General features: G+C 39.6%; 1 protein-coding gene across 12 annotated transcripts in view; it reads right to left on the bottom strand.

Moving 5' to 3' along the window:
- The window catches only part of FGFR2 (fibroblast growth factor receptor 2), a 139,463-nt gene that overhangs the window by 36,698 nt on the left and 89,535 nt on the right, over positions 1 to 13,230 (bottom strand). For 7 of the 12 annotated variants that reach the window (XM_088670498.1, XM_035138084.3, XM_088670496.1 and 4 more), the window contains 2 exons: positions 1,037 to 1,227; positions 57 to 201 (listed from right to left, as the gene is read on the bottom strand). In XM_088670498.1, coding sequence (XP_088526624.1) covers positions 57 to 201; positions 1,037 to 1,227 — 336 coding nt within the window. The remainder of the gene's footprint in view (positions 1 to 56; positions 202 to 1,036; positions 1,228 to 13,230) is intronic. The other 5 variants (XM_088670497.1, XM_035138085.3, XM_088670503.1 and 2 more) reach the window with 1 other exon arrangement.

Genomic DNA, 13,230 nt, shown 5'->3' with positions numbered 1-13,230 from the left:
CAAAGCACCAATTTTTCCAGCTTCTACATCCAGCTTTCTTTAACAGACGTCGTTACCTTTTTTTAGCAGAACCGTAAGCCAGGCAGACTGGTTGGCCTCCCCTATATAATTGGAGACCTTACAAATATATTCTCCAGCATCCGCCTCTGTAAGATTGTACAGTTTCAGCACTTCAGCATTGGAACTATTTATCCCCGAATGCTAGAACAGACCAATAACACAGGAGAACAATGTAACTACTGCCCCAAATGTAGACACCACCATGGTCCCACCACCAAAACACTTGAAGGAGTCTTCCAGTTACTACAAATGCTAGCATTGAAATATTTCCCTTTAAAACAGCAGCAGCAGCAAGAAAGATTTCTTACAAAATTGGGGCAGGAAACTTCTGCCCAGATAAACTACCTGTTTTGTTTCTTTGCTGTGCAAAATCATTAATTTCTGGCTCTACTGCTAAGCTTCATAGGAAATTACTACTATAAAATTAGCTGTTCCTTAGGAACAAAGCCAGGCAAAAAGGACATATTTTTAAAATGGCTGCTACCCCTAAAATCATTGCCCTGTCAATAGTTCACAATTGAGGGAGGGTGACACACTCAGTATCTTTATCATAAGGAAAATGAGCACTGACAACATCCTTTGGCAGCAAATATGGTCATTACAAAAGGGCCTATAATGTTGTCCAAGCCTCTTAATATATTTCCTTTGGTTTATTTTTGATACTCTTTGCCAATGCACAAATCTCAAGTGATGCCAAGATAACGGCACTGCAGTTCTTTTAATAAACAACTATGATGTCTGAAAAATAAGCACAGAATCATGCTGATGGATAAAAGACTTTAATGGAGGTGATATGCGGAATGATTATTTGCTTTTGTTTATACCAACAACTCAGTATTCCACTGCATTTATGTGTGGTGGCAAGGATAATAGTCAATTTTAAAATAATCTATCCCTTGACCTTGTTCAAAAAGCTTTATAACATTCTAAAAAGAATTGCTTATTGTTCAAAAGAAAATAAGAGGGGAAAGCTCACCTTTAAAACTTTCAGGTATGGCAATCCATCTGGCCCATATTTACTTCCATTCTTCTCTGTGTGTTTTATCCACTGGATATGAGGCTGAGCATCACTGTAGACTTTGCAGACAAACTCTGCATCACCCCCAACAACTGCGGAAGTATTTGCTGGTAGGCCAGCTTGTAGGATAGGCCTGTGAGGAGATCGCTCTGTCAGGAAGCAAAGATTGGGGCGGGAGGAGAAAAGAGAGAGAGAAAAACGTATAAAGAAGCAGGATTAAGCAGCACTGCCAAGAAAACTGTTAGTGAACATGAGCCAAAAAGCCCTGTAAGCCTGTTGGCTGACTTCACTGAAATAACGCTGTAACCAAAACGTAGAACAAAAACTGCACTTCAAAGGAGGTGCTTGAATGCTCCAGTTGGAGTGCTGTCTAAAGACTAGCCTTTTAGAAGAAAAAAGAAAAAAAGATGGCACAGAACAGAAGACTGTATGATGTGGGGGAAGGGAAAATAGGGCACAATTAACTAAGGATACTTTAAAAAAAAAATCACAGAAACTTCTATTTATGTGGTATCAAACATGAGAGCACCACTCTCTGGGGTTGTTCCCTACTATATGGGGTGTGGGGAATATATGGTATATGTTATTCAGTTGTACAGTATTTGTTTTTAATTAATGTCAAACTAGAAAACAAAATTATGATTCACCAACTTAATAAAAAAGAATTAAGTGTGTCCTAATCTGAAGTCAAATCTACTGCCAAATCCTTTGGGTAAGGGTTTACTGAGGTGTATTGTAACTGGAAACTATATAATTAGGCAAAAATATAAACACAGAATGGGAAAAAAGAAGCAAAGGCCAAACAAGAATGCTACCAAAAACAAGTATTTTATTTTATTTTATAAAAATGAGAATAAAAGACTAAAATGAACATCAATTAATATATATTATTATAGAAGGCATTCATTAATTGTGAACTATAATCATGAACTATTAATAGTACTGATAACAACATTACTGCAAAGAACATTTATGGCATCTTCTCATTTACATGTTGGTTATGTAACAACTTCAATCAAGGAACCATTGTAGATTTTCCACAATCAGGCTCTTGGGTCTGTCCCAAAGAGTACCATCAGTGCATACGACCATTACCTCACATGAATCAGAGTACCAGTGGTTTTTAACTAGCAACCACTACTGCCTCATATCCATACCCTGGTTTGTAGGTAGTAGCTCTCGAAACTGTCAACTTTAGGGAGCTGCTTTTAGAAGACATGCTTCAGAAGCCACACTGTATTCCCAGAGCTCACTGTGTGGCCTTCTGCGTCATGATCACAACTGACAACTACTGTTCTAAGAAACAACTTCTATTATTTCTTTTAATAATGGGCTTTCCAAAGGGCTTTCCAAAGCTCTGAACTCATGAGATCATTCTGTGGTTTGGGTCTTTGAAAGACTTGGTACCAAATGTAAAAGGGTCAGCTTATTAAGTTCCATCATCCATCATCGCGAAATGATGCACAGTGGTCTTTTTCCAAGATGGCCATCGGGGAGAATAATGAATTGGCTTCTTGGCAAAATCTGTATGTTCTTATTCATCAGCTTGAATTATTTCACAGCAATCTTGAAGTATTAAGACTCAGCAATAATTTTATGCCATTGGGAAGAAAACACCATTAAGGGATTAGAAGCTAATGATTTTCCTTGATGGTATTTGGAACTCTAGAGTATCTCACATGTCAAGAAATGCAATCTTTTTTGTTTTTGTTCTGTTTCATTATATGTTTGTTTGTTTATTTATCTGATATTATTTTGCCCTTCATCTTCAGGGCAAATTATAAACAACAGGAAAATAGATCGAACAATTAGAAACCTGAAATGAAAAACTTATTAAGTGCTTTATTTTTTGTAAGTGTGAACAAATTACACACAATTTCTTTTGGACTGCTCATTTCTTTTGAAGAACCCACTGGGGATGGGAACTTTTGACCTTCCTGATGTTGTGGAATACAACTTCCATCAGCTCCAGTCAGCATACCCAATGAATGACAGGAATTATACCCCAGCAGCATTTGAGGAGTACCCACCCTGGGCCAGTCCCTCAGATGGGTAAGAGGAACACCTTCTAGTCTGCACACTATTCTGAGAACAACAAGGCTGCAAGTTGATCCTGTATGAGAGATGACTATAATTTTAACAATGATACGCCTTAAAGGTCAGATTAAGAATCTCAGCATATTTCCCACAAGCTGCTATAAATATTTTATTGATAAAAATAGGTGCCATGTAGTGATACATTGGGACATGGGTGGCGCTGTGGTGTAAACCACTGAGCCTTGGGCTTGCCAATCGAAAGGTCAGCGGTTCGAATCCCTGCGATGGGGTGAGCTTCCGTTACTCGGTCCCAGCTTCTGCCAGCCTAGCAGTTCGAAAGCACATCAAAATGCAAGTAGATAAATAGGTACCACTCCGGCGGGAAGGTAAACGGCATTTCCGTGTGCTGCTCTGGTTCGCCAGAAGCTGCTTAGTTATGCTGGCTACATGACCCGGAAAAACTGTCTGTGGACAAACACCGACTCCCTCAGCCAGTAAAGTGAGATGAGCACCGCAACCCCATAGTCTGCTCAGAAGTAAGTACACTGCTCAGAAGTAAGCTCACTGAGTACAATCGCATTTAGCTCTGGTACGTTTGTATAGGACTGCAGCCTTAAACATGTTGTCTTCCACACACAAAAATTGTCTGAAAAGCACAACACTAGGGTGTAACAGCAAATAATGACACTGCCAAACAATAGGATCTTTAATAAAGGCCATATATTTGGCACTCTGCAAATGCCTATGGGGAATTTACTTACTTAGGCAGTGCTGGCAACATACTACAAAGCAGAAGTCTTATTTAACTTGTAGCTCTTGCAAATGCTGTTTTTAAATTACTTCATGGCTGTATGTTGGACGGTGTGTATGACTTGAATTCATCCAACATAAAATATCTGCTATAGTTAAGGTCTGGGTGACAAAAAGGCATTCATTTAAGCACCAATAAAGCTTTTCTGGGAAAGAATTTCATAAACAGGCTGTCATGACTGAGAAGGCCCTCTTCTCACCTTACTTAAGATGGCAGGGGCACCCAGGGGAAGCCCTGCAAAAGATGTGTGGGCAGGTTAATATGGGGAAAGTGGGCCTTCAGGTCCCTAGCAATGCAGAGCTTTAAGTACTAATTCTGAACAGCACTCAGAAATGGACCATGGGGGCAGGGCAGTTGTTTTAGCACTCGTGAGTTGTGTTTCCAATGCCCAGTCTCAGTTCATATTCTAGCAGCTACATTTTGGACCAAACTGCAGTTTCTGACCAATCTTCAATGGCAGCTCCGCATACAATGCACTGCAGTAGTCTAACCAAGACTCAGTGAAGAGAATACAAGGGTGAGGGAATTTCACCTTTTGTATTGATACATATTCCTAATACATAGGTATTTCTTATTTCATTCTTAAAGTGTTTCGCTTCTTTTAGGACAATGACCTTACAAAGTGGTTTCCAGTGACAGAAAATACAAATCACCAGGAAAAATGAGCAACGTAAGGGCAGCATGAGAGGGACCAATATCCACAAAGCCTTAAAAAACAAATCTATCAGTCAGGGAAGGCCAAGCTGAACAAACAATTCCAAGTTGGGACTCCCAACAATTCCCTCATGGAGAAATGCATCAGCAAAGCAGGGAGGGCTCATGGACCTCTTTGGAAGTGAAGGATCTGAACAAATGCAAGAAAGCGCAACTCCATCAGCCTTCTTATATTTGCACATATGATTCCTGTCCCAAGCCACTCTCTGTGTGTTGCCTTGTCAGATGTAGTAATGGTATACTTTAAAAAAAAGGAAAAAAGGTGAAATGCAAATTGTGGTTTAATGTAGCAGTTAATATTTTTATAGTCCTGGAGAAAACTTATAAAGTTTTCCACCCTTTACTAAATAAGCTCTAACTCCATCTCCCCTACCCATGCTTGGGTACAAAAAGAAAAAGAAAAAAACCAAGTATGTTCTCGCTTTAATGGAAACCTTACACCATCTTCCAAAACATATTACAATCGCCTTCCGTATAAAATGAAACCTTAGAGAATATTATTTAAAATGTTTTTAGAAAGTCAGTAGGCCTCATGTTTCATTTATCCACATCAGGGTTTGATTTCCTTCACGACCTTACTTCTTGCCCTTAAATGGGGGTGGGGGGGTGGAGAGTCCCCAATACCATTGCGAAATCACCACTAATATTAACACACAATGTGTTTTGTTTATTTCACTTGAAACTTTTTAACTTTTAGCTGCATATGCTAGCTTGCCTGAAATACATTTGGCTGATCTGAGGTTGGAATCTTTAGCTCTAACATTTTAAGGGATGTGTAAAAGTGTACAAATGTTTACGTAAGGCACTGGCTGTGGATGATTACGAGTAGAAAATGTTACCAAAGTCTGAGGCATTTTAGTAAAGCGCTGCATATCGAAGCAATTGGCTTTTTCAGGTACTTTGTCTAATAATAGATGACTTTCATTGACTGCAACATTAAATCATGAGCTTGATTGCTGCCCATTGCAATCCAATTGAGTGCAGCAACTGCCGCTGAAAGAATCCGGCATTCTGCATAAAGCTGTCATATATAGGTTACCTAATCATACAGAGTATGGTGGCTGCTAACAACAGTGCTACAGTGAAGGATGCTGTTTCAAGGTAACAAACCAAGCATGTAACCTGGCCTAAAGAGATCCAGGCATCTATCTAACTGCCTTAGAACAAAGCTTTCCAAACTTGCCATGTTGGTGACACACTTTTTAGACATGCATCATTTCGCAACACAGTATTTCAGTTTCACATCATTTCACGGCGCACCAATTCAGTTTTACTAGCAAACTGGATGTTAAACTAACCCCTTTCCAGGCCCAGGAGGAGCGCATGGAGCGTTTGCACGACACACCTAAACACTGCAGCCGACACACTAATATGTCACGACACACAGTTTAGAAAGCTCTGCCTTAGAAACTGCTGAATTTTCAGTGATATCACACACACACACACACACACTGCACTCTACGTGGGGCTACCTTTGAGGTAACTCAGAAACTACAACAAATCCAGAATGTGGCAGCTAGACTGGTGACTGGGAGCAACCACAGAGACCATATAACACCGATCCTGAAGAATCTTCACTGGCTCCCAGTACATTTCTGAGCACAATTCAAAGTGTTGGTGCTAACCTTTAAAACCCTAAATGGCCTTGGTCCAGTAACCCCGAAGGAGCATCTCCACCCCTATCACTCAGCCCAGACACTGAGGTCCTCCTCTGAGGGTCTTCTGCTGGTTCCCTCAGTGCAAGAAGCAAAGCTACAGGGAACCAGGCAGAGGGCCTTCTTGGTAGTGGCACCCTCCCTGTGGAACACCCTCCCTTCAGTTGTCAATGATATAAAGAATTACACAACTTTTAGAAGACAGCCCTGTAGCAGGAAGTTTTCAGTGCTTGATGTTTTATGCTTTTAGATATCCTATAAGGCTAGTCTAGTGGCTTTAAACTGTGACCCTGTTCCCAAGCAATATGAAATATTTGATAGACATACATGGGGAATGACTGCTTTACACGAGAAGCTGGCATTCCACACCACTAATATGACCCAAATTTATATCAGGTTCCCTTTCATTGTTCTCTCTTTCATTTAAGTCACTCTGCAGTCTCACCAGTGATGCAGCAGCTACAGCTATTTACTGAGCGCAGCCTTAGGTGTTTTCCAGATGTTTTGGACCACAATTCCCATCATCCCTTATCACTGGCCATGCTGGCTGGAGTTGGGGAAGTGGTGCATCTAATAATCATTATATGCAAAGTATGCACAATTGGACAAAATAAGGGTGAGACGAAAAGTGGGCAAATGTTACCATATTGTTCTCTTTTAATTTGATAGCTCTGTGGGTTTTTTTTAACCAAAGCCTTTTCACTATGCCTGCATGAAACAGTGTATTGAAATATAAAATCTGCTGCAGTTCATTTGTCAGGTATCCAGATTGTGCCTGTGCATTCTGACTAAATATGGTAATTTAAAACATTAAACATTACCTTGTTAGGCAGCTATTGGTATATGGGCAAGTAGCAGAGGCGATAAGAGACTATGACACATTCCTAAAGAAGAATAAAAGCTGTGTATATGAAAATATCTTAAAGACAAAGGCTAGCTCTAAAATACAAAGTACTGCTAAAGTATGCTAAATAAATATATTGGCCTTTTGGAGGCCAATTATATTTTGTTCTACATCTGAAAACAGTTAAAGTAAAACTTTATTAATTCTTCATTCCAAACTATAAATGTTAAATTTAAAAACACACACACAACTTCAGAGCCTTTGCTTTCCCAGTGCTATAAATCCATCAGTATTCAGTATATGTATTCTCTTATTTACTCATGCACAAAAAGGTCAAATAGGCACATGGGAAATAAATCTTTGCTAATTGAAACTTCAAAAGTTTCCATTTTGAGCATTTAGATGGTTGGTTTGTATAAAACATGCCAACACCTTTCCCTGTAATTTTTATTTAAGGGGCCTTTACATACAAGGGGGGGGGAGTTCCTGGACACTTCAATCTACAGTGTCACTGATAATCTTTGAAAGAATAAATATGCACTCATATATATTAAACAAAATCCTATGGAATTTGGTTACCCTGAGTTCAGTTCAGGATTCAATGGGGGAAATTACTCCTAGTAATGAAATCCATGCCAACAATTCCATAGGGAAGAGGAACTGTAAGAAAGGGGTGGTAGGTATCATTTCACCTAGAAAAAAACTATATTGGTGTCTGGAAAACAAGCCAGTAAATGTTTCTGATCTGTTTGCAAACTGCAAACACCTTCTAAAATGCGTTTAATAAGACATAGTGACAAAGTGCAATTCAAGTTCTCAAAATCCGCATACATAATTCTAGTAATCCTTATAAAATCCTTGTATGGGAGGTCAGTATGTTCATTGAATAAGCAGGCAGAGGGATGAGACCAAGAGAACAGTGGCTTGACTAAGGTCATGTTGTGAGTTTGCGGACAAAGTAAAAATGCTACCGTACATTAACCACACAGTCAATGTACATCCTTAAAACACAAGGAACCCACTGCCCTTGCTAAACAGGCAAGTAAAGCAGTTCCACTATCACTAGCGTTCAAAGTTTATAGGGAAGTTGTGAAAAATTCTTGGGAAGTTAAGAAAATTTAGATAAAATCTCTGTGATGCAGCCATGAAGGACAGCTGACCCACCAGAGTATCAGGTGACTCAGCACGTCATCTACAAGAACTCTCATGATCCAATAATTTCATCTATTGAGACATCAAGTACAGCATCTTTGGCTGTGGTCAAGGCCAGATAAAGAATGTGGAAAGTGTTGAATGAATGTTATCTGGGGTCAGCCTTGTTCCAAACCTTGGCTCATGTGTTTAAGCGTTCACTCAATATACTGCTGTAGCTGTGAGCAACATTGCTACATAGCTGTTTAATATGTGAGATGAAGCTCAAGAGCAAAATGATTTCTAGAGCAAGATTCACATCTCTTCATACCACATATCTTTCACTTGCAGGCTGCCATGAAAAAGGATAAAATGAGAAAGGATAAAATCCACAAGACTGTAGATGGATTTTCATGCATGGGGGCTTTTTATGTTCTTATCGGGGCAAAGTACAGTACAAGTGTGACCTGATCCACAGAAGACCATTAGCTTTCTTACAGTGTGAATTTCTGATAGGAGAGGGTTGCTCCCCTCCCCCTTTCTGGCATGAGTCTCTGGAAAATCTCCAACAATATCCATGGACTTTGTGCAAATGACAAGAGTATTGTGGCCATTAACTGCAATACAATCCACATTGTATTGAAGATGTGCTTCAAATCCTATATGGAAATGAAGCACATACTGTTCTGCATTTCGGCTCTTTTTGTGAACAGGGACACCTAAGGGTAGAATTCCAACAAGACTTTCAGTGGCTGGAGTTAGTGTGAGGTCAGTTACTGTAGACCCTAGATTACTGTAGACCCTAGATTATTTACTGTAACTAGGAGCATATTTGACTGAATAATCTGTAGACAATAGGTATTCTCACTGTTTAAGGTGCTTTACAAATTAGTGTGTACCTGAAGAAATGTGCATGCACACGAAAGCTCATACCAATGGCAAACTTAGTTGGTCTCTAAGGTGCTACTGGAAGGAATTTCTTTATTTTGTTACAAATTAGCAGTCATGGGCACTTACTAGAAACAGTGAAACAATACTATTAGGGAAACAATGTATTGTTGTAATGCTGCAGAATGAGATTACTAGATAATAGCCAGTTTTAGAATAATAAAGAAACATTGGCAGATTCATTGGCAGATTCAACAATAATCAGATGTTCAGAAGTACATGTAGTGTTGTGTGTGTGCACAATAAAACATTTACAATTTTTATTCCTTCGCCTATCTGAAGCCTGGTTCCTCAACATCAAAGTATTCTTATCTAGGACAGTCTGAAAAAAGACAGCATTGTTTAATCTTTAAAGAAATTTGCTGCCAAGTTCAACTCGTACCTTTGTCTGTGTTTTCATCACTGTTTAATCCTTAGCAGTGTTCAGGAATCTGTATTTCTGCAAAACTCTCAGAGTTGACTATGGCTGTGATCCAGAGGTCCATGTATGATCCTTATGCCTACTAGAATGTTTTTTAATTTTCCATTCTCAACAGTTGCTGCTACAGAACCCCTCCAAACTGATTTTTTTGAACTCATGAGTTCAATTAGGCACACATCCATGCAGCTCCAGATACCACAGTTCTTGAAACTGCAGATGAAGAAAATATGCCCAGGATGAGCAATAGCCATTGCTAATCTTGTGGCCGATTAATTTCTCCAGATATCTTCATGGATGGTCAGACTCATTAGGAGGTGTGGGGAACTTTTGGTTCTCCAGACGTTGCTGAACAACAACTCCTAACATCTCTGCTTTTTTGGGCAGATGGGAGTTGTAGTTCAGCAACATCTGAAGAACCAAAGGTTCCTCACATATTCTCCATAGGAAACCTGGCATCACTTGGCAATAAAGGCTTCACAAATACTGAACATGTGCACTCAGCTGGTAGAGCAGAGTTTTCAACAAACATACTGTAATTCAGGTGCTACTGAAGGAATTTTTTTATTATACTGTAATTCAAATTTGGTAAAGCAATTGGGGGGGGGTTCAGACAAAGTAGCCTCGCTTGTCCATCCTCACCCAATATCTTAATGGGTAAGGAAGAACAATGTTTTTTTTATCCTTTATGTTCTCTGTTAATGTTTTACCACATGAGAATCAAACTATGCTCTTTGAAAATGTATTAGTTACAAAGGTTTAAATGATACAATGCCCCACCAGCCAGTCAGAAATTGCAGTACGCAACATGAATGTTCTTGTTTTAAAATGTTCAGTTGTCATCACTGGCTAATGGTCTTAATACCAGTCTGCTCTTTGTGCCATTGTTAGGCTGCCACAGTGTGCGTTTCATGAGCTTCCCCAGAGGAAGAGGCTGTCATGTCTACCCTGCTAATCTTGGAGTTAACCAATATGATCCCTGTTACAGCGCAGGCAAAAGCCAAAGCTTTAGAACATATGAACTACCAAGAACAGCTTTGCTTGGGTGGGGGAAAATATGGAAAGCATAACAATGAAATAGTGTGACTGAAGGGTTTTTATTTTTACTTTGTTATTTTTTTAAAAAAAAAACATTTTTGGATTGGAAAAGAATAAAGCAGAACTACTCTGGAATGTGAAATGCAAGACGCAATTTCTCCCACACACGGCTGAAACATAGAACCAGCCAAATGGGAGACACTTCTAGAAGCTCTTGGCAATATATCATCAGATTTTTTTGGAGCTCGATAGCAGTTAGGAATGCTTGGAGATGAAAATCATTTATGTCAACCCCATCACAATACAGCCTTGCAATGGTACTGCTGCATGAGCTTGGTAATTGCGGTTGGAAATACAGTACAACACTGAAATGCCAAATCTGATACAGAGTAAAAGGGGAGGGCAGGTGGACTATGCTATCATTATGGCCCCAGCCCCATTCCATCCAGGATGCAATACATAAAATGGTTGGTTCATTGGGTACATTCAGATGTTGGGATTATTGCATTCGTTTTCCTAGCTGTAATGCTAACATTCTGTCCTTGTTTCCAACATTCCTTTTACACTGAATTACCAATTGTGTTATAGAACTGTGGGTTTTTATTTATTTATTTATGGATATACCGCCATGCCATGCTAAATTTCATTTACACCAGCAGCCATGCTGTGACACAACTGCGGACGTCATGGACATGTTGCCATCCTTTAAGCACATGAATGCTTGTGTTCACTCAAGAAAATGGCAGAAAGATTACCTTCCCAAATTTTGGCATCCATGAAAAGGGTTGGGAAACTATAGCACAAAATTCCTGCAGTTCTCTGAGTTAACAGGGTTGCAAACAGATTTTTTTTTCCTGGAAGCATTTAACACAGAAATGAGAACTAAACTTCTGGTTGGTTTGCAAAGGGGGCTTTTATGTCATGTGAAAGAGTGTGTACCATGCAGAAATTATCAGGTAAGAAAACATCAGGAAAATGGAATTAAGTGCTGTCTGAGTGTAAGCCATAGTCATTTTCATGTCATGTAAGTAATTACCACTGTAATGCACGTACAACTAAAAGCATCACTAGGAAAGCATGGCAATGAACTATACACTGTTTGTAGGGAGAGAGAATGCAGCTGAATGTTGTTTCATTGCTACAGGTTAAGAACATAGGAACATAGGACTTAAGTCAAAAACTGCCAGAGCCTAAGTGCATCTAGCTCAGTATTGTATTCACAGGGTGGCAGCAGCTCTCCAGAGTTTCAGATACAGATCTCTCCCAGTTGTGCCTGGCAGGGATTGACCAGGGACCTTTTGCATGCCAACCATGCAGCCTACACTGATTAACAGTGCTTCTCTGCAGTATGAGATGTCAATATGTCCTAATTAGTCATGTTGATTGCAAAGCAATTGACCTTTCAATGAAACACAGGGCTAGGAGGCTGCCTGCTCCAGAAATGTCTCCATTTGGTTTCCAGCCCTGGAGAAAGGTTACAAAGTTTTTTTAAAAAATGATGATATTCTTTAAAGTGCAAGAATTCTAATCCGGAGTTCTCATCAGCTTTGCCTAGCATGAAGAACTGTAACTTTGGACTTGAGAGAGAGAGAAAAGTTGTGTGTAGGTGTGCATGGGCCCTGCATTGCATATGTAAGAACTGGGGAAATGGTAGGAAAGGAGTAGTTCTATACACTGAAACCTGCTCTCAATTTTCCTTTAAAGTGTTCTTCCCCTGCAAAAGAGCCCTGTGCTTTTCTTTTCTCTTTCTCCAAAGTTCTGCAGCCTCCCTGGCTGCCCACACTTCCTGATCTGAAAAAAACCTCAAGGGACAATTTGCACCTGGGTTTAAGTCCAGGAATCTGGGGACGCTGACTACTGCATGCATGAGACTGGTGTGCTCAATAAATTCATTTATTCAGCAAATTCTTCATTTTACCTTCTTAATAGTTCAGTCGGAAGAGCATGAGACTCTTAATCTCAGGGTTGTGGGTTCTAGCCCCACATTGGGCAAAAGATCCCTGCACTGCAGGGGATTGGACTAGATGACCCCCGTGGTACCTTCCAACTCTACAGTTCTATGATTCTATGATTTCTGCACTGACTTCTTCAAAAATGCCTTCACTTAAAATAAAAAGAGAAGAATAGCTGACAGAAGCACAGTGTTCAGAGAAAAGTCCAGCCAATGATGACATGAGGTTTTTATAAAGTGCAGGCATATGGGGAGGCTGCAGAATACATATCTTAGAAGATATGGTTTGCAGAATAAAAAAGGACACTTACAAAATACTTCAGCTGCCATGAAATTAAAACAAATGTAATAATATCCTGCACCCCACTCATGAGAATTACATGAAAATTTTCTCTCCACTTTGATAAGAAAATTTCTTTTCTCATTAATTCATGAAGAATGGTTATCAAAATTGCATAATACATTTTTGGCACAGCATTAAGAAGGACAGAGCAAATAGATGGTGAGAATATGGGCATGTAGTGGCAGGGAAGTAAGTAAGTGGGGGGCTGTGTGCTCCAAAAGGCGCAATGCAAGTATATGACAGATCCAATGAGTAACAGCAC

This window comes from Zootoca vivipara, chromosome 5, assembly GCF_965207765.1.
Source record: "Zootoca vivipara chromosome 5, rZooViv2.hap1.1, whole genome shotgun sequence".
Classification (NCBI taxonomy): domain Eukaryota; kingdom Metazoa; phylum Chordata; class Lepidosauria; order Squamata; family Lacertidae; genus Zootoca; species Zootoca vivipara.
This window is presented reverse-complemented; position numbering and strand designations above follow the sequence as displayed.